Source organism: Gavialis gangeticus, unplaced genomic scaffold, assembly GCF_001723915.1.
Source record: "Gavialis gangeticus isolate Ggan-Ray unplaced genomic scaffold, GavGan_comp1, whole genome shotgun sequence".
Taxonomy (NCBI): domain Eukaryota; kingdom Metazoa; phylum Chordata; order Crocodylia; family Gavialidae; genus Gavialis; species Gavialis gangeticus.
The window spans coordinates 8,019,858-8,044,594 of record NW_017729025.1 but is presented as its reverse complement, the minus strand read 5'-3'; the positions used below and the strand labels follow the sequence as shown (position 1 = coordinate 8,044,594).

Genomic DNA, 24,737 nt, shown 5'->3' with positions numbered 1-24,737 from the left:
AGATTTCATGGCCAGGAAGAGAGGTAACTCCATCTTTGATTTGGCTGACTGAAAACTTCAGTCTTGTAGTTTTGGTTTGGTAAAATGACAAGCCACCCAGAGCAATAAGAGCCACACTTAGCATCTACTGTTCTGCATACCAAAGTTTGTGTTTTTACTTTTGAAAATGTGTCTGCCGCTATATGCGCACCTTTCTTAGAAATGGGTTGGAAGATTTCTTTGGCTATGCAGGTGCTTGGGATATACCCAAACCCAAAATAGAATACTTATCCCAAACCAAAACTGCCATGCTCAGTCTAGCTTTGCTCTGGAGGGAGAAGGAGCAAGGAAGGGCAAATAATGGCTTATAAACTTTGAGGATGAGTTTTTCTGGGATGTCCGGGGTGTTTGTACAAAATGAAACCTGGAATTCCAGGCTCAAAGCTGAAGTGCGCTTTGGTAGCCTGAGCCTTTGCTATGGGAATGGAAACGTTCACTTCCAAAAGGGCACACATCATGTCAAAGTACATGTCATGTACTCAACTGACTTATGCATATAGGTACATGAGCAATGGGAGGAAGATCCAACTTGATTATTGTTGGCCAGGCTGAAGAACATGTTCATGATGGACATAGAAATGTAAGTGGTTACACTCTAATGCTACTTGAAAAGAGTAGTTACCTAAAAACACCAAACACAAAAGGCCTCCCCCACTTCCAAGTTCAATAGGATTTCATAGCAGCACTACAAAACCCAAAGGATTTGTATACAACAACAACAAAAAAAAAATAAAACAATTGTAGCCTTCCATCTGATCACAGGCAATAGGAACACATGAGGCACTTAAGCCTGAAAAAGCAGTCACTCTTTCCGTTTGAAACAAACCTTCCTGTTTGCAGAGGACAGTTCCTTCTGAAGCTGTTCACACTCTCTCTTCAAACTTAATTTCTCTTGCTCTATGGCTTTCATAATACCCGACTGACTTTGATGTTTTTGGTGTTTCAGGGAAAGGATGTTAGATTCCAGCTGCCGAATCTGAAGTGGACAAAGAGGTTAAAGAAAGAACATGAAAAGTCATTCATACGTTCTCTAGTCATGTTTGCACCGTCTGTTATGTATAAACGGATGTTATCCATCACAAATCAAACTGCATTCAATTTGCTTACAGTGTAAACTACTACCTGATTTCCTAAACACTGTTCTTTATTACAATTTTAGTAGTAAATTATTAGCAATGAGAACTATTAAGTTCCTTTTAATAGTAGAAAGCAAGGGATTTGCGAGTACAATTTAAAAACTGTAGGAGTAAAGTTAGTTGTCTTTTAAAAATGGTCTAGAAGCCAAAATATGGCAGCTTTATATTACGGATACATTTATCGTGAGATGTTCTCAAACATTAAGTTTCCCTAAAAGGAAGCATTACTTTACTTTATAACAAATGTCTGGCACCCCACAGTACTTCCTGGAAAGCACCAATTGCAGCCCTCATTAACCACTTTTTCTGCAATATTTCTATTCAAAGCTAACAGAAATAATGTTCTCTGGAATATGCATTGCAAAGTGGGAGAGAGGAGGCTTTGCTTAAACACACGATCTGCATCAGTTCCAGTCTCAACTTGCTCAACTTACCTTCTCCCTGGAATGACTGAGATCTGTTTTAGTGGTCTGGATTTCTCTCTGGAGCCTCTCATTCTCTTGCCTCAATAGCTGCTGCTCCTGTTTCATTAGCTGATCCAGTTCATCCCAGCAGAGCTTCTTCTGCTGGCTTTGCAGCCCCGAAGAAGTCGCAGCCAGTTCTAGAACCCGATTCTTAAGACAGAATTGCAGGTTAGGCCTTGAAACAGAAGCAGGCATTTTCTGCATTCAGAAAGACTTCACATTTACCAGGAGGCTAGGACAGGGTGACAAATGGATGTCCATCTTCTACCTTCCCAACAGTCTATTTTTTTAAATAAAAACACAATATGCTAAATTACAGGGCGAGCAGGAGCTTCTTCCTAGCTGAAATCAGGTGGCAAATCAATAGTGAAATATCAGCCTGGTTCATGACTGCACTTAGTTTAAGGGGAAGGAAAAAAACAAACAAGTTGTTCTATTTCAAAGTCTAATCAAGCAAAACAGCAACTTTAGAGATTATTACAGAGTCCTCAATCGGCCTCTTTTGTGCGTGAACATGAAGCATTTCCCGTGTATACATGCGAGTAGAATTAGTGTCCGAATTCATGATACTGAACACAAGATTACAAACTGGAGCTGCTTATCTATTAAACTTAAGAGGGGGCTCTAATACGGTCTTGTCAAAGACACATTTAACTGAAAACTGAGCATTAGTCAAACTGTATGTCAGGCTTTACGGCTAGGGACAGACATCACACATACACCAGTTCAAGTGATCAGAAACTGGTTTAAACCTGTAACAGAACAGATGTTCAATGCAAATAAACCAGTTTGAAAATGACAAACTGGTTTGAGATAAACCTGGTTGAATGCAGTATCAGACTTAACTGGTTTGGGTCAAAACAGTTTATGCAATGTCTGTCCCAGACCCTTTGCTGGTTTAAGTTAAACCAGACTCCCCCGGCATGCTCTCTGGGCTAGGCTGGGCAAGGTTCTCTGCTCCACAGCAGGGCTGGCCCCTCCCCTCCCCTCTGCTCCCTGGCTGGAGCTCAGCAGAGACTGCAGGCATCTGCCTGGCTTCCCCCTACTCCCTCCTTCCCCTCCCTGCTAAGCAGGAATTCCCCTGTCCCCTCTGCCTTACACAGAGGCCTCTCAGCATTAGCTAGCAGACCACATGCTGGCTACAGTCCCTGCCGTGGGAGATGGGACAAAGGAAGACTCAACAGGTAGCTGGTAATGTCCCTCTGTTGTTTTCTTAATGGGGTGATAAACACTGTCTTATCAATTCCCTGGCTGGGCTGGGCTGGTCAGAAGAGGGGGGTATACCTCCTTAATCAGAGCATCTTGTGGGGACCTGGTCATGACCCCCTCAGCTCAGCACTGTGGAAGGGAAGGGAGGGCTGCTCCGTGCCCCCCGACTTCTAGCCTGAGCCACTTCAGGCATGTGCAGGGATGTCTGTGCAGTTACCAACTGATTCAGCCTAGGCAGATTAGACTAACCTGCAAAGATTGAATGAATTCAGGCTCAGGATTTTTGAATGTCTGTCCCTAGCCTACCTGTACTCTGAAGTCCCATTCAGAAGTTAGTTATCCCTAACCATTGGTGAGAATAACTGTACAGAGATTTTTTTGGAAGCTTGTCTTAGTGCCAATATGAAAATAACTCCTTGAAAAAAAGATATTTAAAATGTCTAGAGTGGTCAAGCTAAGTGAACCCCCAACACTGACATGCCTGATTAACTATAAACTATCACAGATCTCAATGCAGGAATACAGTTTTAGAGGATTGGTTATAAACGATGAACAAGTATGTTAAAAGAGGACTTTGGGGGTTTTTTTGTCCTTTTGCGTTTGAATACAAATACCTGACTGATGAAATAAAAGGATGTGTTGGCTAAACAGTCTTTCCATTTTCCTAAGAGAAACGCAACAGGGAATGCTATCCTTTATGAGACATTATAATGGAAAGGAAGTTGGAAGGTGTCTGGATTCAAACAGGTTTTCTTTGCACTCAGTTTTGCAAGCTTCTTAGGATGCATCACTTGTTTAGACAAGATGGTCACGGTTTCCACATTTAATGGCAACTTGCTTAAGTTTTATCACAGCATGCGTCTTTCACCAATGATGCTTAAGTGCTTAGATATTAGTAAAATATTACGACAGGCTACTAAAGATAGCAATACCAGTAATTGAAAATTGTGGATAATCAATACACTGTAGCATGCAAAGCAGTTACTTTGGGCCTGCTCTATGTCAGTTTAACTGCAGGCCATCACCATTCATGCACATTAGCTACTCCTTAAGTTATTCAAAAGTTACCTTATCATTGGCATTTTGGAGTTGCTTGTGCAGTGACATCACTTCCTGCTTAAGAGCTTCCTTCTCCTGCTGGGTCACCCGGAGGTCTGATTTGAGTCGCGACATTTGAAGGTTGATATTTTGTAGTGCTTCGTCCAGACTCTGGACCTGCAATGCAGAAGAGCACAACTTTAAAATCTGGCTGTGACAATGAACTAGAGATTTTAGTAACTAACCGCTGTAATCAATGTTGTGCATCTTATCTACTAAGCATGGATCAAATGTCTAGGACTTCAAGATCTGAGTAAGCAGAGAGAGGGAGGAGGTCAAAGTGCTAATGTTGTTAGGGAAGAAGGTTAAGCCTTAGACCAATAGGAGTGAACCTTTTTGGCAGGAATGCCACAAATTAGCCCCATACCTCCCCATGTGCCACTCTGATCCCCTTTCACTGCCTGATCTGCTGCTCTGCTTCCTGTCTTATCTGCCACTGTGTGGCCCATCCCACCCCGCTCTGCCATGGGCCGCACAGAGGCTGCCAGGTTGATCGCTCTTGCATCAGACAAAGGAAAGGAACTACTACAGATACGTTAACTTAGGAGGAGAGGTGGTAGATAACAAAAAGATCAGTAAGCCAATCGCTTGGCTCCAGTATGTCTAGAAAAGCCCACCGAGAATAACCCAGGGATAAACAAATAAGGAGGTTTTGTGATTTGGGAACAACAAACTAGGCAATGTCAGGGAATTGCATGTTAGATTTGCTCAGTTTTTGGAACTCAAAAGATGACAATGCAATGAGAAATTTGAGGAGGAGGGCAATAAATCAGAGCAAGAGAGAGGGGTTCTTTGTTAATGAGACTAGGATCTATTGGAGATGACTGACCAGTACGGGATGGCTAGACTCTCCCTTGCTGGTCCAGCTGTAGTGTTCAAATCAAATGCTTGTAATTAGGGGCTGTGCTGGTGTAGTCTTTAAGAAACACTATAGCGTTGCCATTTAATAGATGGCATGTGTCACAGTGTCCTGCAATGTTTGTTTAAAATAACTGTATAGCTGCTATTGGCCTTGAATTTGGTAAAGTTTTAGCTAAATTACTCATGGGGTCAACAGAATTACAATACAGTTCTAGCACCCTGACTGCATAAATCAGCCCATAAGGAGGATAAAAGTGATCAAGCTGTTGAGGGGCCAGTAACTGGAGATTAAGCAGGATCTCAGAAGCCTTTAAAAAGAGGTGAATCTGTCTCTGATGAAGGTGTAACAAAGGCATAATGCAGTCAACTATTCTGGAAGAATCCCTTCAAATTGCCATTCAAAGTTAAGACACAAGAGTCGTCATATGGTTCAGACAATAGATGCACTATCCAGGCATTTGTTCCTCCCTATTGCAATATTTTCCTGCTGATGCAGGACAGGAGAATGATTTCTTCTGAAACTGCTCCTCCTGCTATGCTTGAGCTGCTACATAACCACAGCTGTAGTTAGCCAAGCTGGCTGCCTTTCCTCTCTCTCCTGTGGCACGTAGTACTAGCCAGTGCAGAATCTCTTCCCAATGTACTGGGAGAACTGAGAGGTGGAACTGGGCAGAAAGGAACTGAACCGGAGAAGCAAAACCATAGCGATCCCCACACCAACAGTGCCTAATGAACCTACACACGTTTCTATACAGAAGCCTCCAAGTTCTTCAAAGTGTCCTAGTAGTTGATGGCGGTTTCACAAAGCAAATACTGTACAAGAATGCCGGCCTGCACCATGAAGCTGATGACATGTTAGTGGTGCAGGTGAATTAATACCAGATGTACTGCTATACCTTTTCTTGTGAAACCATGAGTTGTGTTTTCAGCATCTGATTTTGTTGCTCCCAGGACTTCTGCTCCTGCTTCAAGCCCGCAATTACATTCTCCAAGTAGTTCACTTTAGCTACCTGAAAACAAAAGCAGATAATATGCCACTAATCCTTAAATCAAGTACTGTTGCGGAGCGTTTATTGACATAAATGGGGATGGAAGTTGCTATGATGTTTTTAGCTGTGTGAGATAGATTACACTGTAGCGCAGCAAGGAATTAATAGTCTGTAAAACATGCATGCTGGTTACATTGCTCAAGTTCACAACCACAACTGCAGAAAAGAATGATACAAATTACAGTGATAAAGGAAAAATATGATCCTGTTGCCAAACGCCTTTCTTCCTGGCATTTGATTACATGTGCTACGACACATGGTACAATCAAGGTTGTGTACACCCCATGGGAAGGTTTGACACATGCAAAAGGAAGCCAAAGTAAAGTGCATGAAAGTAAGCTTTAATGTCTAGAACAGGGGCAGGCAAAAGGCAGCCTGTGGGGCCCCTAAAAAAAATTAGAAAATTAATATTTATCTGCCCCTGGCTGTCATACGGCCCTTGATGGCTTGCCAAAACTCAGTAAGTGGCTTTCTGCCCAAAATAATTGTCCACCCTTGGTCTAAAAACCCCCCACCCCGCCCAAACCTTTAAGACAAATTTCTGGACCACATATTTTCTATGATTTGATTCTGTAGCAAATTCCAAACATGGCAGAGTACAGAGCCCTAAGTAAAAGACCGCCAAGGTATAAACTCAACATTTATCTGGCATAGCATTGAGACTGAACATAGCAATAATATACTATTCTATTAACAAATACTCTACTAGCACAGCATGTTGGATACGACACAAAACTGGGGGTAGAGGTAAGAACCTGCAAATCTTCATTACCTTATCAACACATCTATTGAGTTCTTCACTCAGGGCTTCTTTCTCTTTCAACAGCTTTTCAGTTTTAGTGATTAAACTAGAAATTTCATTCTGGCAATCGGAGAGATCAGGACACCTGGGCAGCTGTGGGAGACAGAAGGCTGTCAGATTTTCTCTTAACAAGCTGCATTTCTGATTATGCTTGAAAGTTTAGACCCAAAAGTGCTAGGAATCTTTTCCCCTATTGCAGCAGTATCCTGCGATCCCAGACAAGGAAGCAGTCCCCTTCACGGCAGGCAGAAGGGGACTTACTAAAGACCATTTAGTAAGAAGTCAACAGAGGTGAGAACTACAGTTAAAAAAAAAATCAGATGGTTTTTCCATGGTCCTCCTAAAATGCTTCCCATATGGCAGAAAACAAAACATCAGAAGAGCCTGAAAGCAAGGTAAGTAGCTATTTATACTTTTGTTTGGCTACTGTAGACAGCCATTGAATTTCAATTTACTTTGGGTACAGAATGCCTCTGTTGAAATGTGCACCATGTTTTGCCCCTTAATTAAGGTTTTGAAGGACACCTGCCACAGCAGCTGTGCAGCAAAATCATGGTACAAGCGGGACATACATTCCTCATACTGTATTTACTCAAATCCAAGATGACTTTAAAGACTCCCCCCTTTCCCCCAATTAGATTCTATACATGGAAAATTATACACGTCTCATAAGTTTCCATGTCAAAAATCTTATTTTTGGAGTCATCTTTAAATTCATCCCTCCCACCCCCCCCTGCTGGGACAAGGAAAGCAGGAGCAGGGGGCAAGTCATGTAGAGGTAAGTGATGGGTGGGGGGAGAGGGGGCAGGCAGCCTGACCCCAGAATTTTCCTTTGCTTCATCTTGATTCCCTGCCCTATGCCGACCTTTTACCCCCTGCCAGAGACTGTGAGCAGTGAGACCCGGTGCTGATTCTCCTACCACCCTCAGGCCGTGTGCCCCCTGGCTCCAGGCCTATTCTCTTATTGCTCTCTGGTTCTGGGCTGATCCCTCCATGGCCCCCTGGATCAGCTGAGAACAGCGAGGGAAACAGCCCAGAGCCAGAGAGCAAAACTGGACTCCGGTACTCCATTTTAAGGCAAGGCTTCATTTGCCCCCTGATGAGTGGGAAAAAAAAAAAAAAAAAAAAAATCTAATCTCGGGACTGAGCAAATGCAGTATTTATAAGCTGTAAAACACCTGACAGCAAAGCCAAATAAATGACTTGGGCCCTCTTTAGAGGTTCATTGGATCATAGGAAAACAGGGCTGAATGGGCCCTTGTGGGGGTCCTGGATCCAGTGTGTGGGCAAGGCGGCTGTGCTAGATCGCACCCATGGGCCAATCCGGTGCGTGGATCCTGCACACAGGATCTGGTCTACAGACTAGCCCAATGCCACCCACCTGGCTGCAAGGCCAACAGACACAGCAGCATTACTGTAGAGCCAAGTGGTTATAAAAAAAATGAATGGTTTTGCAATGCTGCCAACATAGGAAAAGTTGGAAATCGGGTGGAAAAAATGATTGGAAGTACCAGTGACATTTTCACAAATGGATAACGGCTCCTTATTGAAATCTGCTGAACAACAGTCTCGGAAATTGTGCGTTTTCTTCTGATTTTATAACCACCACTAAGAGGCGATATTGGCTGAGGGCTCTAAGGAACATGACTTGACCGTCTCTGGTAACCCTCTTCATCGAGGCATTGTCATATTTGGGATCAGGATGGCATTTCACCCTGTGGTCAGATTGATCTGGTCTGTTGGGGGGGGGGAAGGGTTGCCATATTATGTAGCAGGGGATGCAGCCTCTACCTAGGAACCCCTGGGTGCATATTAACAACCTTTTATAGAAGCAGGACGTTGGGTGCCGTGGTTCCCCTGCTTTACCTGTGGCAGGTTTGGGTATGATGTCTTGTGCTATGTCAGGGTTGACTAGCTTATGCAGAGCTTAGATTATGGATTGTATGGGATGGTTTGGACAGGGCTGATCCTGCCTCAGGTAGGGGCTCGGACTAGATGTGATCTCCAGAGGTCTCTTGCAGCCTGGCTTCTCTGTGATTCATTGATACCCTTTACTGAGCACAGTGGTACTTGCTGCAGCGAAACAACTTGTCAAGGGTCTCGGCTTTGTTAACTATGCAACCTTGTCCTCTGGATCCTCTGAATCTTACCGTCCAAAGCCTGGACGGAAACTTCATTTATGACGGAGACAAGCCTGCAGCGGGTGCCAAGTCTGTGCCACCTGGCACATTACCACTGCCGTCAGCCCTTGGCAATTGCTTGTCTTGCCCTGTTTTAGAGCCAGTACACTTGCCAGCCCTCCCACAGTCCTTCAGATCCCTCCCTCCATTTGCTTGCGGTCTGATGCTTCCCATTTCCCCTCCCAGGCACCAGGAGCCAGTGGACAGACGCAATGCATTTTATACAAGCTATTTTAGTGTTAAATAGCTATTAAGTCTATCATAAAACTTCGTTTCCTTGGCAATGTACTAAATGGGATATATGCTGTACCCGTCAGTAAGAATAAAAGCGGTGCTGGACCCACATGCAAGGTTCAACCCCAGCAGCCAGGGTTAAAAGCCAGGATATTATTGCTGGACAAGTTCCACTCAAATACCTATCGGCTGCCACTGGACATCACCAATAACCCTTGAAGTACTAGGAGTCAGAGAAAGGGAAGGAGCAGTAGGGAAAGAGCCCTTTAATTCACTTTTTTTTGTCTGTCCAATACAGTACTTCAGGCTTTTGATCTCTTCCCTAATTTCCTATCAGTTGCTTTAGCACAACTCCACCTTTCCCCTTTCCCCTTTCCAGGTCATTCAATCTCTGCTTAATTATCTTAACTTGCATTGCAACCTACTCTGTAGTTGGAGAAACAGATGTAGATGAAACATGGGCCTTTGAGGGCCAGTTTCCGTCTTATCCAACCATGTACATTAATGGTAGGTTTTGAGGTTTTTTTGCAATCTTCACTTGACTTCACGGAGCCCTGATCAGAATTGTGAATAATCCTCCCCAAATTGTAACTAGTTCTAATGATCTGCAACTGCAGTATGTTTACAGTGGATCGCACAGCGCTTCTCCGATTGCTTAAATTACATCTACCAAAATCACCCAGTACAACTAGCATCTGCTGAAGTGTTTTTGGATGAGACATCAGATTTAGTGTAGCAGAGATGTCTCCTCTAGAGAACATCCTGAAAAAGACTCAAATGGGAACCACATACATGAGCACAGCTGCTTCAGAGATCTGGGAATCACAGCAAAGTCAAGTTATTTAAGCACCACTTTGTTGGACACCCATCAATCCCCATTTCTCTATTTTCTGCCCTTTCATTGTCAACACTGGTCTCTCAAAGTCCATTGCTTTGGAAGATCAGCTGTAGTTAAAGAAGAATAGCATTTTTCACCATGAGAAGAAACTCAAACTCCTGCACACGGAGGAATTGTTCCAAGACATTTACAGTCCCTTTTCTTGTGGCCTTCCTACACAAAGTACTAACTCAAGCTTGGGAAGAGCAGCTAAGGTCAATCATCCTGCCAACTGGGATAAATCTGCCAGCTGTAGAGTCTGTTTGAAAACAGAATAAAGCCAGGGCTGCCTTACCTGTTTGGTCTTCTCCAGTTCCTGTTTAAGGAGGTGATTTTCCTCTTCTAGTGTATGGGTTTGAACCTTGACTTTAGACAGCTCTGCCTCCAAGGAAGATACCAAAGCTGATGACTGAAGAAAGGCAACATAAAAGGAAGAGAGATACAGGATCACATGGGAGCAACCCAGAGAGAGAGTTTGCCAAGCTGTGCAGGGTTCATACTAAAACTCTTTTGGATCTAGCAACAGAAACATTCAAATTGCCAAGCAAGGAAACCAGGCACTCTGCAACCTAGGTGAAGCATGAATTTAAGTTGAAGCATGTTCTCCCATCTATTTTAATCCCCCTTTTAAAAAAAAATGACAAACAAGAATTTCTTTGGCTCATCTTCCCTCCATCTCCACTTTTATATACAAACTTATCTGCAAATGGGACTTGAAAGGATCAGTTTAGAAAGACCATATGCTGATCGAGTAATTGTAGACTTGATCGGCAAATGCACACAAAAGTCCACTGTAGAAATTCAATAGCTTAATCATACCTTAACTTTACAGTTTTCCAGTTCTTCTTTCAGCTTGGATCTCTCCCTTTCCCATTCCTCCAAAGTACACTTCCCTGCTTCCTTCTCTTTCTGCTTGAGCAGTCTTGCCAACCGTTGATTCAGATCCTGCACATCTGCTTGGTTTTTGGAATTTTTTTGCCTTAATTCTGCACTTTCAAACTCCAGCTGCTGGTTCCTGGCTTTCAAATCCAACACCTGAGGAAAACCAGGAAGTATCAGAAATAACTAAATATTTTCATACCAAACTGGTTTAGGACCACTGTCTTTCAAGTTAATCAAATGGCTCCTGTCAAGGTTTTCATTTGTGATTTGACAGCATGATCGTTATCCAACTCATCTCAGTAATATACACATGTACTTCTTGCTATAGACTATTTCACTTCTTTATTCCTTTGATGCATTCATTTTAGATCAAGCAGCATCAGGTTACAAAGCAGTGTTTCCACTGGCAGTGCATGCATTACGTCTTCAAATATCCAAAGGGCAATAGCAGAGAGGATGAAGACGGTCTTTTCTCCTAGAAGCAATGACAGAACTAGGAGCAATGGCCTCAAGCTGCAGCAGAGGAAACGTAGGTGGGAGATTAGGAGGTATTTTCTGATTACAAGGGTGGTCAGGCACTAGAACAGGCTGCTTAGAGAAGTTGTAGACTAGCTATCCCTGAAAATTTTCGAGAGCTGGTTGGACAGACACTTGGCTGGGATGGTTTAATTGGGATGATCCCGCTGTGAGCAAAGGGCTGGAGTAGATGACTTTATGAGGTCCCTTCCAGCCCTTTCTTTTGATCTTATGGTCATACGTCAGCTTTGCAAAACTATTCAGAACGTCTCTCATATGCAGCTTGATGTATAGCAATATGGTCACAGGTGCTTCAGCACTGCTCCTAGACCAAGATGAACTATGAAGTGGCCAGTCTTAGGCACACGGACAACATACACCATTGGGTGGTGGAAAACTGCCCACAAAGGGGACAAAGAAAAGAATTAAGTGCTTCCCATTTGGAAACCTCTTCAGGCACAACATAGACAAGGCCTTTAAAAGTCTGAGAGCTAATACAAGGTTGTTATGCCCCAGGAGAAAGCTGGAGAGAAACCTCACACCAACACCAAACAGCAAACAAGAACCTACGGCAATTTTAGATCAGTCTCTGAACTTTTAGATGCATCAGGATGCATCGCCTGCATGTGTGTGACAAAACAAGAGAAACTCCCTTATGCAATGAAGGTCTTTCCAGAAAAGAAACCTCAGCCTTCATACCTGTTTCTTCAGGTTGTCCACCATCTTCTGCACAGCCACTTTCTCTTTTCTCTCGGCTTCTATTTTTTGCCTGAAACCATGGACATTGAACAAAAGCGCAGTTAGCACCAACTTGCTTGTTAACGTGTTTCTGTAAGGCTGTTTTGGTTTATACCCTCTAACCATTAAAAATGGCTTTTGCTGAAAAAAAAAAACTACTCTCAAGAGGCATAAAGGCAGAGGGCAGCTGCAGGGTTAGTAGCTCCCCTTTTCTCTCTTTCCCGAGGGACTTAGGGATCATTTCCTAACCCCGTGTGCCACTTTCCTAAAAGACTATGGCAGTCTATACAGACTACTGCAAGTCTGATGGGGAAAAGAGCTTGCAGTGTAGTCACATGAAAACACTATTCTTTCTCCAATCCCCTACATGCTTCCTCATTTAAAATGCCTTTGGGCACAATGTACTTTAATGCGCATTAGCTTATTTTAATGTGCATCAAAGCATCACGAAAACCTATGCTCTTTAGCTAATGTGCATTAAGATAGGCTAATGTGCATTTTTCTAGTACCTCACAATGGAGGTACTAGATTTAATGTGCATTACCTAAAGTACATTAATTGAATGTGTAGACATGCCCAAAGTCAGCAGAAAGCAGGTAGATATAGTTGCCAACTAATGTGAGCAGATGGTTGGAGGCAAAGCACTAAAACCGTGGAATACATGGGAAAGCAAAGAGGGTGTGGATAAAGTGTTATTTCCGAAGTCCCAGAACACATGAACTAGGGGGCACCCACTGAAATAATCAGACTGCAAGGTTTATAAGCAAGTACTACTTTTTTTAAATATAGCATGTAGTTACTTGTAGAATTTGCTGCTGCAGAAGGCTGTAAAGGTTCAAAAAAAATTGGACAAATTCATGGCAGACAGGTCCACTGGAAGGTAGGAAACCATTGGAGATGTCTCCTCTGACATCCCTAAAACAATGATGGACAGTCCTAGGGAGAATGACTCTAGATACACCCCATCATCAACTCACCTTTCTAAAGCACGTGCTACTGCTAAACAGACTATAGACTCTGCTACTCTGACTTTTAGGCAAACCTCATCTAATGAGAGAGATTTTCCTCGGTAGGGATGAGCACAAGCAGCAAAGACAGGTCTGAGTTCACACAGCAGCTCAGGAAACCTCTGCTGTCCAGACTGGATTGTAAATGCAGGTGGATAAAAGTCGCATTTAAATTCCAACAAGCAAAAGATCTCAGGGACAGTCTTTCTACATCCCTTGGCCTCAAAAGGGGGCAAATTTTCTGTTTGCCTTACAATGCGCGTCAAACCAGGAAACACAGGCAGTATTCACCGCTCTGAATCCTTACCACATTTCTTCTCGAGAGCCACTCAGTTCTCTTAATTTGAGGTGAGAAACACTACCTTCTTCATTCAATAGTGCTAATTCATTCTTCAGAAAAGCATTTTCTTCTCTGAGCTTCTCAGCATCACATCTACCACGTAGACACAAGACAGGCATCAGATAACCATGTTCTTGTACCGCTTCTTGCCTCATTAGTCCCAAATCACTCGTAACAATAAAAACCACAGAGTGACCTGAGATAACTATTACAGGGATGGGATTTCAGTATCTTTTATGTAAATACTCCTCAAGCATCACATTTCAGAGCCGTGCATAGGTGCTTTTTGAGTTGTATGTATAAACTGAGTAAAATACAAACTTAAACTTGAAATCATATTTCAGTGCAAATTACTCCAATTCAGTAAAGAGCTCAGTGCATAATCGTGGGTTATATAGAGCATTTAGTTTTCAAATTACTTTATAAATAACAAGTTTAAACAGCTTGAAAACTATTGTTATATAGCATTTTGCACAGTGTAATATAGTAGAACAGCTCTTTTAGGAATAACAATTCAAAGAGGAATACCAGCAAAGGAAGAAACAAAATTAGACATGCCTTTGCAGTTTTAGATAGGTATGCTTTAAAAAACAAAAAACCAAAAAACCAAAACGATAAATACCTAGAGGTGTTGCAATACTGGAAAGGACCACTACAGGCTTCCCATAAGAAATGTCAGAGTTAGGATCAATTTGTATAGTTTTACCTAATCTCAAAAGCAGCACTTACTGAAACAAAAATGCATATAATTTATGGCATGTTGCATCTGACTTACGCTATTCACCATATCATACACTTAATGGATGCCAAATGATTTAAGTGGCCTTATTCCAAGAAAAATTATTACGATTTTTCTGCGTTAACCAATGATTAAGAAAAAAGTGGCTCTGTTAGCATCTCGAATCGCGTTCAATACCAACACAGAACTAAGACAAGAGGCGGAGGGCTGAAGTGACATTAGTATGCAAATTAAAGAGCTCTGGAAAAGTTCCCGTACTTTCACATTAAAAAGTTGGTTAGGTTCAATGTGGAAGCTATTCTGCAGGAAGAAACGCATTCAAAAGCGAGCAAGAAGTTGAGCAATCACCTAGCTTTCCCACTACCCATTGCAGAACAGTTGCAACCTACCACATTCGCCCAGCATTCAAATTTCCCAACTTTCCTAGTCCAGGTTAAAGTTGTTTGCTCACTGCTAACTAGCATCATCACTAATTAGCATCCAAGGAGCTGTTGTCTAGTCAAGGTTAATCTACTTGTTAATGTGACAGGAGCACACGGGAGTCAGTAGCAGTTACGTACGGGTCAGTGAAAGGCGAGCGGGTTAGTTTTCTAAGCACGGTGAGCAGGCGGGTTAGATCTCCGAGGTTCCACAAAGACGTCCTACGAGACGTTTGGAAGTGTACGTTACCTCAGGAGCTCCACTTTTTGCTGCAGGTCGCTGCACACGCTTTGCAAGTCGTAGATGGCTGAATTCAGCTCCTCTTTGCCGCCTTGATCCCGCGAGTCTTTTTCCTGCACCAAGGCAGCCACTCTCTCTCTCAGCTTTTTATTCAGCTCTTGCAGTTCCCTCTTCTCCGCCGCCATCTCCTTCGAGGCACTTTCGCACTGGCCATGCTGGTCTTGCAGCATGTGAAGCCTTGCAGTCAGGGCGTCCAATTTTCCGAGCGTGCATTGCAGTCCAAGGTTCTCGCTGCGCACATCCATTTTTTCCTGCGCATCTGCCATTTCTTTGAGCTTTTCTAGGAGCTGTGTTTTTTCCTGCTGGAGTTTCACAAGTTCTTGGCTACTTGCTTCCAGCCTGTGCTGCAGGCTTGTGAGCCTAGGTATGTACCCTTCCAGTTGATTATTTTTTTCAATTAACCGTCTCATCTCAGATTTCAGGGCCTGGTTTTCCAGCTGGATTTCTTCTTGCAATGCCAGGAGTTTCAGCTGCGCCACTGATCTTTCTTCGAGCTCTTCCGTCTTGTCCCTAGGCCAAGGTACTAGATATTTCAGTTCTCCGTGCTCTCTTTTCGTGGCTCCACATACCTTCTCATGGTGGAGAGGAGCTTCGGTTACTTCCTCAGCCTTCATTAGCTCAGTCTGCCGCCTTGACACGTCAGAACAAAGCCCTGTACTTCTTGTAGCCAGGTCGGTATTTTCCTGAAGACCATCGCTCTCTCCTTGATCATCTTCATACATCTTCAACTTGGGAACGGTCTCCAGGACCTTCTCAAGCTGTGTCTGCTTCCTTTGCAGCACAACGATTTTGGAAGCCAGATCTTGCTTCTTGTTGGTAGCTTGACTACATTCTGCTTCCAAGCCCACCACGCGCTCCTGCAGCTGACAAATCTTCCTTTTAAGAGCGTGGTTTTCCCCTCTGGTTTCTTCATACGTCCTCTCGAGGCTGGAGTGAACCTCAATCATTTCTTCCAGTTGCTTTGTTTTTACTTCCAACAACAGAAGTGGATTCCAGTCTGATCCCTTGTCCATCTTGTTCCAGCCATCTTGCAGGTTGTCCAGACTGCTGGCATTGCTCCCATCTGGGCCCATCCCATCTTGCAGTTTGGGGTCTTCAATCTCAGCATCAACTTGGTCATGACACTGCACCCGCTCTTGCTCCAGCGTTTGTAACCTCTGCCGCAGCTTGGCAAGGTCAGAGGCCATTTTCACGTTCTCTTTCACTGCCTGCTCATGCACTTTTTGAAGGGTTATAAGAACATCCGCGTCTTCCTCCAGCAGCTGCACGTCAGAGAGCACAGAAACTTTGTCCTTTATCGCTGCATATTTGTTTGCCAAGGTGCTGTAGTCATTTTGCAGCCTGGAGAAGTTAAGTGCTTCCTGCTTCAATTCCTTTACTTTTTCTTGAAGACCCGAGATCTGAAAACTCAGCTCTGCCTTCTCTCTTTCAGCCCTATCATTCATCTCTTTGTTCACGCCCTCAACAGCCTGAAGTTTGGAATTCAGCTCCCGTCGCTCTTGCTCGTATTCAGTTTCAAGTTGTTCGAATTTTTGGCAAACCAGCTTTCTATTTTCCTCCATCATAAATGTATGCTCTTCTTTGTCTCGTAGCTCTCTTTCATAGTCACTTTGAAGTTGCCGTATCTTATTATTCAACTTGCTCTCTTGTTCTTTCGAAGCATTTCTCAGATCTTCCAGCTCCTTTTCAAGCTGCTGCTTCTCGCACACCAACTTGTTCACCTGCTCCTTGAGTTGCTTCTCCAGGAGCTCTCTCTCCTGGGTTAGTGCAGAAGAAGCAGCCTTTTCTTTCTCCAGGGCTGCCTTCAGTTGTTCTTGGGCTTCAGCAGATTCCTGGACTATTTCATCCTTTTCAAATTCCCACTGGGATTTCTCTTCACAGTGCTGTTCCCCAAGTTCATGCAACTCTCGCTGGTAGCGCTCTTCGAGCTTTTGCATTGTTTCTTCATACTTGTTCACAAGCATTTGTCGGTCGACAGAAAACTGAGTTTCTGTACAAGACGTTCTTCTATTATACTCGGTCTCTGTTTTTTCCCTAAACACGGTCAACATAACACATTACTCCCAACTGAGAAAGATTAAAATGTCCATTTTCAAAATATCCACTAAAACCGTTGGAATTGACATATTTAACCAACTTTTAGCCTGACCCATTCAACCACTGTTCTTGCTTCTGTCAGCCAGGGTTAAATTCAAGATACAGTTTATTGGGACTCGTACAACTAATTGCTTTAAAAGGAATAATTCACGGAGCATCCTCTGAGGGGGCCTTTTATACAAATAAAAATTAAGCTCCAATCTTGCAAATGGATTCATGGGAGTGGACCCCATGGTGGCATTTCACATGACGACAGGCGTCTATTGTCATGGAGCAGATTGCAGAATGACAGCCTTGGGTCTTGAGCTGGACTGCTGAACACGTTTCTTCGTAATGCTCTAAATGCACAAAGGCTGTAAAGCAAGGGGCACCGAATACACTCCACCACTTAACTGTGCCCCTATAAGTCCTACTAACAAGTGTGATTTTTTTTTTAAATCTACAGCATTACTCATGGAGAATTAAAACCAATACAACTGAATACCAAGTCCAAAATAAAACTAGAAGTAAAACTGAAATGCTACCATACTACAAAAAAAAAAGTCACAACTTGACAGGCCCTCTACCTGGGATCTCTTGGGTGTATAGTCAGAATCTTTTATAGGAGCAGGGCATTGGCTGCTGTGGTGCCCCTGCTCCACCTGTGGCAGGTTTGGGTGTTATGTCTTGTGTTGGTAGTTTTATTAAGAGGTTAGATTATAGATTTGTATGGCCTGGTTTGCATAGGAATGATTCTGATTCAGGCAGAGGTTGGACTGGATGTGATCTCTAGAGGTCCCACCCAGCCCGACTTCTTGTATGTTCTAAAGATGGGGAGTATTAAAGACAAAGGAGATTAAAGATCAGGAATATTCTCTGTACTAGCCTTGCCTCTGTGACCCACTAGGCACTCATCTCACATAGTCACGAGTAACAGCATGGGCTTCTTTATTCTATTCTCACCTTTCCTCTTGGAGCTCCTGTCTGTGCCTTTCCAGAAGCTCTTGCCGCAGCTCCTCCTTGTCCATCACGTGCTGCTCCATCAGCCCTTTCAGCTGCTCGTGGAAGTCTTTCTCCAGCTCCCCTTTCTCTTCTTGCAGCGTCTGCACCAGAACTTGCATCTTCTCCTTCAGCCAAGCACCGTTCTGAATCAGCTCCTCCCGCTCCTGGATGAAGCTCTCTTTCACCTGTTCCATTTTAACTCGCAGGTCTTCTTCACGGTCTAGCGCCAGTTTTTGGAGATTAGCCTTTTCCTCCTCAAAGGTCATCTGCAATTGGTTTCTCTCTTCATGGTGTTGATGGACAGTCCTTTCCTGTTCCTCCTTGAGCATTGCTGCCTCTTCCTTGAGTTCTGCGATTTGGTTTTTAAGGCCACTTACTTGGTTTTCCAGCATTTGCATCTCTTCGTTATAGTTCCTCCTCATGTTTTCTTGCTCCTTTTCGCAGTGAGTCTTGGTCTCATCTAGCTGCCTTTCATAATGGCTCATCTGCATTAAAAAGAAAGTTGCAAGGATCTGTTTTCTCTTTAGCAGGAGTGACACCCTCACTTACACATTAATGCCTTCAACACAAAGTACTCACTTTGATTTTTTTTTTTTTTTTATTTACATACCAATAAAATCCCCGTTTCTCTGTTGCATGCACTTGTGAAAGTGGAGGCATTGTGTAGGAGCTTAATTTGCTCTTGCAAGCCAGGAAGGATGGGTCTACACCAAAGTTTGAGAGCTAACTTTTATTGAGATTGGTCACTTTTTTCCCCCCAGTTGTCTTTCAGTCAAGTCTTTTATCATGGATCCTCCAAGAAATTTGAAACAAATGAGATCATCTCTTCCAGGAAAAATCTCTGAACCCTGGAGCTTACTGCTATGACTTCCCTCCCACCAAACCTGTATCACAAACTGGGGGTTATCAGTTTTGACACATTATAAACCGGTGGGGCCTGAGACTTCCATTCCTCCTCCATTGCCATATCCAACAATAGGGGCAGGTGGGAAGGTAGTGCTGGGTTTTAGACTGCCGTGGGATGGACCACACCGGATTAGGGTCAGGCTGCTTAAGTTACCAATACAGCCTTCCACCAGTTTTTCAAACTAACCATTGAAGAGGGAAGTGACTAATTTGGGACGACCACTTGGCAGTTCTAACACAGGTAACTCCATCCTTCAGCAGACACGTTACTATTTTTCACTAGTTGGTAATGTTACAGACTGTGAGGCTACATCACTGGTTGGTGATGCTACCAGACCATGATGCTACAGCCTCCTACAATGATGAGTACAGCATGTGCGGCACAACATCTGGAGGGAGCAGAGCAAGTAGAAGCAGCCTCAACTCTGACCTGAGGGTCGCAGCTTAAGTGGGAGGAAGAAAAAAGAGCAACTGAGCCCTGGTAAAGGCCACCTTGCTCTCAACAGGGCCAGGAAGTGGGTACAGCATCCTCAAGCTTTATTTGTAAATGAAAATAGCTTACTGCATCTTCAAGCTCTTGCTTCAAGTGATGTAGATCCCTGTGGTGCTGCTCCTTCATTTGTTCAATGACCAGTTCTGCTTCTATGCTCATGTTTAATAGATTACAATCCTCTGAGCCCAGTCCTGTAAAAGAAACAGTGTATTCTTGAGACCCTGCATTTCTAGATTTTTGAAACACCCCACCTCATCTTCCCTAGTAGATGAGATTTCTGCAACAGCCCAGCCCAGCCTCCAGCAATCCCAGCTACTCATGGCAATTAGTACTTTCAAATGTTAATTATAGCTTTAATACTTATAAAAGCAGTCACTAACAGGACTGCACAATACTTCCTCGGAACTAAGTATGGAACAGAGGACCACTTCCTTGAGTCTCAACTCCCAAGAGTGCAGGTTTGGAAGGAGAAGGCAGACAGTGGAAAGGTACCATGAAGGTCACCTCTACAGTCTACCTCTCCTGCAGTCAAACAGACATGGGCTTCAGTCTACAGAATAAGTCCTCTGGCTTCATAGCCTTGTGTCCACTGAAACTGTAGTCTGCTGCATGAAGGCAATGCAGCCATGCGCTCTCCACAGGTAAAGCAGATGCCTCTGCGACAGCTTCTTGTTTCCAGAGTTCACTTTGCCACTGGAGCAATTTGTCCAAGATGTATGGGTGGATTCAGCCATGGTGCAGTGCAGCTGGACTGAGCCAGAAAACTGGCCCCTCATCTGCCTTGTCTCACGATATATGCCTGGAAGGATGACTTACTCCAGACTTTGCATGCCTGAAACCTAGTGACTTCACAACTCCCTTTCAGTCCATCCCATCACTAAAACATACAGATACTACTGGATGGGAAGGTTTTCATGTCCTTCTGGCTGTGACTTTAGACATGGCAACATAAGCTGTTCCAAGACAAACACACAGGAAATATCCTTTACCTTGGTCAGGTTCAACACTGTTTTTAGCATCCAACTCCTCAAACAGCGAGTTTTTCAGAGAAGGCCTGAAGACTTTCTCTTGCGTGCGGTACTCTTCCAACTCGGACTGGAGCTCGTCAATCCGGTCTTGCAATTCCTGGTAAAAGCATACCACGGTGAAGATGACTAAGTCACCAGAACAGAAATAAGCCATACATACATGCACAACTGACAGGACACTCTGGAGCAGATTATTCTGACATCAAGACTGACCATGTCTTAGAGTAGTGGTAGTCATTCAGCCATCTGCAGACTTATAGACATATTGCTCAGAGTTGCTTGTGATGTTGCCACTTGGATGGGTGTTGAAGCAGAACCTTCTTGATACTGGTCACCTACACTTCAATCACGAAACGTGCTACATTGCAAAACTATATTATGTGGTTTCCTCTTCTTTTTGTTACTTTTTAAACCTCCCTCAGAGGCATTGGGTGTTGGCTACAACCAAGGTTGGGGATTTTGACTAGGCTGTGCCGATGCTTGTGCTGGGACTTAAAGCAGGACCTTCCTGCCCAAGAGGGTCTTGGTCCTCTGCTCAGGTTCAGACCAATGCCACATCATTTGGGCTCAGGAAGGAATTTTACCCCATGGTCAGATCAGCATGGACTGGGAGGGGTTTTGCCTTCCTCTGTAGCAGGGCAGGGGAGGGTGCAGCCTCTGTCTATCTCTTGAGTGTATATTAACAGCCTGTTACAGAAGCAGGACTTTGGCTGCTGAGGTTCCCCTGCTTTATCTGTGGCAGGTTCAGGTACGATGTCTTGGATTGCATCAGGGCTGATGGCCGTTTTATGAAGAATTTCATTTATGGATTGTATGGGATGGTCTGGATAGGGATAATCTTGCCTCAGGCAGGGGGTTGGACTAGATGACCCAGGGAGGTTTCTTCCAGCCCCACTTCTCTACGATCTTAAGCTCCTGCAAGTATGACCAGGCTTTTGGTTCTCTCTAGAGACTGTCAAAAAGATGCTCATCAATATTATTGATGGTGGTGCTGATGCAGCACAACACTGAATTGCAATCCAACTTACTTTAAAAGGTCACCCAGCAGCTAGCAGATTCCTCTGTGACAGACTGGGGGAGGATGAAGGGCTGGCAAATGCAGACAGCCTTGCACCCATTCCTAATCATCTCTCATGATACGTCATCCCCTTTGGCACGGTTACATTCCTGAGTAGCCACCTGCCGACACCTCAGAGAAGCATTTTGGGTCGCAAAGCTTGGCTTAGTCCCAGATCATTATTGCTTATGTTATAAAACAGCCATCGTGTTAGTCCCTGCTAAAGAATCCTATAAGAACGGAGTATGAAACGAAGAACGAAGCTTGTTTGCCAGGAGGGCCACAAGCTCTTAGTTGAATAGATCGGTAAGGATGGTGAAATTGGGGGCGTCCTTCCCTTCCAACTTGTACTTACTCTGCACTGTTGCTCATACTCCATTTTCATCTGAACCAGTCTCTCCTCCTGAAGGAAGAACTCTGCCGTGCTGGGATCAAGATCGCCAAACTGCAACATAGCAGGACAACAATCCAGGTAAGCCTTCTGTGAATAACCTTACCTCTGATATCACAGCCTGGCTTTGATCCCCAAGTCTGACCATCAGGCTGTGGGGTGGCTTAGTTGCCTTTTTGTCAGAGGGCGCAGAACAATTTTGCATTGAAAAGAGACCAGAACCATTTCCTTGGCAACAGGTGAACTGCTATTTCACAGAGTCACAGGGTTATTTCACACCTAATTTCCTGGCTTAGTTCCCCACGAGTTGCTTTTTATTTTTGGTAAATATCTAATGTAACTATAAAAAGCAGGGTAATGAGGCAACTTTTCCTTAAACTAGGAAGCATTTATTGAATTAGAGGCAGATTCCCACTGTTATACCCTTTCAGGATATTGACACAAACTTGTCAAGTGACAGTCGAGGGAATGACAATTCTCAAATGACTGCAGACAGTTATAGCAACCCTGTGCCAAACACTTCATCCCAAATTTCAGCTAAGATTTCGTGTCACATCATTAATTCAAGGCAGGATCCAGACAGGTATGTCTCTGTGAATCTTCTCCTGCGATAACAAACCATAGAAAAATCAGCCCTGCAAAGTGCACACCTGGCTCCCCTGTGACTCAAAAAAACAGCTGGCCCACTTTCAGAGGCTGTGCTAAATATTAAATCAGAATCTGAGTCATCAGTAATTTTCATAAATTAGAGCTCAGCTGCAGCTGTTAATGCAATCTAAGGAAGCTGCATGATTCAGCAACCTCGTTTAATCAAGTTTCGTTAGTTTAGTTGCCGCGAGGGACGTGTGCTACTAGTTGAATTGCCTTCTCAACAGGAACGGTTTCTCATGCATTGCAAAGTCAGTTCAGATACTGAAGAGAAGAACCAGGATTCACCTTCTCTGCAAGGACATTCTCCAAGTTCCTCTGCAGCTTGCTTGTCAGGCTCTCGCACTCAGCCAGCTTCTCCCCAGTTTCCAACAGCTCGCTTTCCAACCGCCCATTTTCCTAGAAGAGAAAAAAAAACTTGACAGCTCAGTGTTTTCACTTTCCAAAGAGCAACTCCTCCAGAAGTCATCCCAGGTGATAGGCTAGGAAGACGTGTATATCCTGCCTGGAGAGAAGGCCAAGCCCAAGTGGATGGCAACCCTCATTAATATACATAGGTAGCTATAATTAGTTTCATCCAGCCCAATGCACACCAGAAGTTATTCTCTCACCACGCAGCCTCACATGTTTGCCCCCTCTTGAACTTACGTGCGCTTGTTTTGTAAAACTGCAACCGACTGCGGCCAGTGCTTCATTACCTTCAGGGCCAGGGTGAGCCGGTCCCGGAGGTAGTTCTCTTCTGTTGTCAGCTTCTCCATTTCCTGCTCCAACTCCACACGCTGTTTACCAGCCTGTTGCAAAATCTGCTCCCGCTCTCTCCGGAGTTCGTTCTTTAAAGCTGCAACACGCTCTTTGTACTCCTCATCCAGCTTCCTACACAAGCACACAGAGGAGAAAAGCCTTTAAAAGGAGCCAACAATTAAGGAGGAAGCTTAGTAGCGACAGGTTGGGAGCAGCCAGCTCTTAGAGCAACACGCTTTCCCTGCTCCTTGGTGGGGCGAGTAGGGAGCAGGGGGATTAATGCAGTTCATTGCAAAGCAGCCGCGTGTGTTGTGCCTCCTGAATGACTGTACTGAGCAATCGCACAGTCTTTGCTTTGCAGAGACACCATTTATAGGGGGAATCTGCTTCTCTCCTCACCCATCTCCACTTGAGAGTTCAACTCAAAATTAAAGTTCATTTTACAATCCCCCATCCTGCCAGGTGCCAATTAGCCTGGGAGATAAAACAGGACAAGCACCAGAGCTGTCCCAATGCAAGGATGAGACACCCAAACTGAGGAGGGAAGCGTCCAGTTGAAACCAGTTTGCAGAGAGCTCAGAGGTGTCCAGGACCAGTGGAAGGTGATGCTTTGTAAGGGGGAATAAGGGACGATCTTTAGCATAGCATCAAGCACAGTTCAGCCTGAAGATGGGTTCAAGCAATTTTTTTAATTGGTCCAGCCACACACACACACGCTCCCCCCCCCACACCCTTCCTTTGCAAAGTAATGACCTCATTGTTATTGGTTACAACCGCTATTGTACACCTGTACAGAGCAAGTCAGACAAGCTGTAGTTAACCGTGCCCTGCATGCCCTCCCCATGACTGGTGCCCCGGGCCGGCAGGAGGCCCTACCTGAGATTGTATTCATTCCGCCGTTCGATCGCAGCATGGTGGTCATCCACTTCTGAGGCCATTAGAGATTTCAGCCTCTCTGCTTTCTCCAAGTCTGAACGGAGCTTCTCCTTCTCTCTGGCCACCTGGTCAACTCGCTCCCTACAAGACAGGGTGATTGCTTTGGATGATATGACTGTTCCTGGCTCCCAGCCCTCCCATGAGGGACATCCCTCCTGCCTCCACCTTGGTGGTGGATCTGACCATCTTGCACCATCCATCTCCTTTCCTGATTCCCCAGCGAGCCACTCCTCCCCTCCATGTGGCAGGTGGGACAGCGAGCGTGCTCAAGTGCTTTTCTGCTGCAGCCTGCTCAAACCTTGCCGGCTAGGACTGATCAGCTTAGGAAGCATTTGGTCATCCACATGGTTAAGTCACCTTCTGCCCCATTTGCTTGCCTTGGCCATTTTGTCGTACCCACCCCCTAAATGCTTGGCGAGTGAGCAGTCCTTGCTGGAGAGCACTACATTAAAAATCTCTTCCAGCACATCTCACCACCTATAAAGGCAACACAGTGAAAACTGAGTCAAGTGGCAGATTTCATAGTTTCTGGGGATTACGGAGACTTGGTGGGACTCCAAGCATGATT

General features: G+C 44.3%; 1 protein-coding gene across 2 annotated transcripts in view; it reads right to left on the bottom strand.

The window, feature by feature from the left end:
- NIN (ninein) overlaps positions 1–24,737 on the bottom strand; it is a 95,790-nt gene that overhangs the window by 20,814 nt on the left and 50,239 nt on the right. For both annotated transcript variants that reach the window (XM_019518357.1, XM_019518359.1), the window contains exons 9-25: positions 24,110–24,250; positions 23,191–23,365; positions 22,781–22,891; positions 21,809–21,898; positions 20,358–20,493; positions 19,438–19,559; positions 17,931–18,454; positions 14,841–16,925; positions 13,400–13,525; positions 12,047–12,116; positions 10,769–10,984; positions 10,245–10,358; positions 6,629–6,751; positions 5,704–5,817; positions 3,917–4,063; positions 1,610–1,789; positions 866–1,015 (exon numbers count right to left, since the gene is read on the bottom strand). In XM_019518357.1, coding sequence (XP_019373902.1) covers positions 866–1,015; positions 1,610–1,789; positions 3,917–4,063; positions 5,704–5,817; positions 6,629–6,751; positions 10,245–10,358; positions 10,769–10,984; positions 12,047–12,116; positions 13,400–13,525; positions 14,841–16,925; positions 17,931–18,454; positions 19,438–19,559; positions 20,358–20,493; positions 21,809–21,898; positions 22,781–22,891; positions 23,191–23,365; positions 24,110–24,250 — 4,624 coding nt within the window. The remainder of the gene's footprint in view (positions 1–865; positions 1,016–1,609; positions 1,790–3,916; positions 4,064–5,703; positions 5,818–6,628; positions 6,752–10,244; positions 10,359–10,768; positions 10,985–12,046; positions 12,117–13,399; positions 13,526–14,840; positions 16,926–17,930; positions 18,455–19,437; positions 19,560–20,357; positions 20,494–21,808; positions 21,899–22,780; positions 22,892–23,190; positions 23,366–24,109; positions 24,251–24,737) is intronic.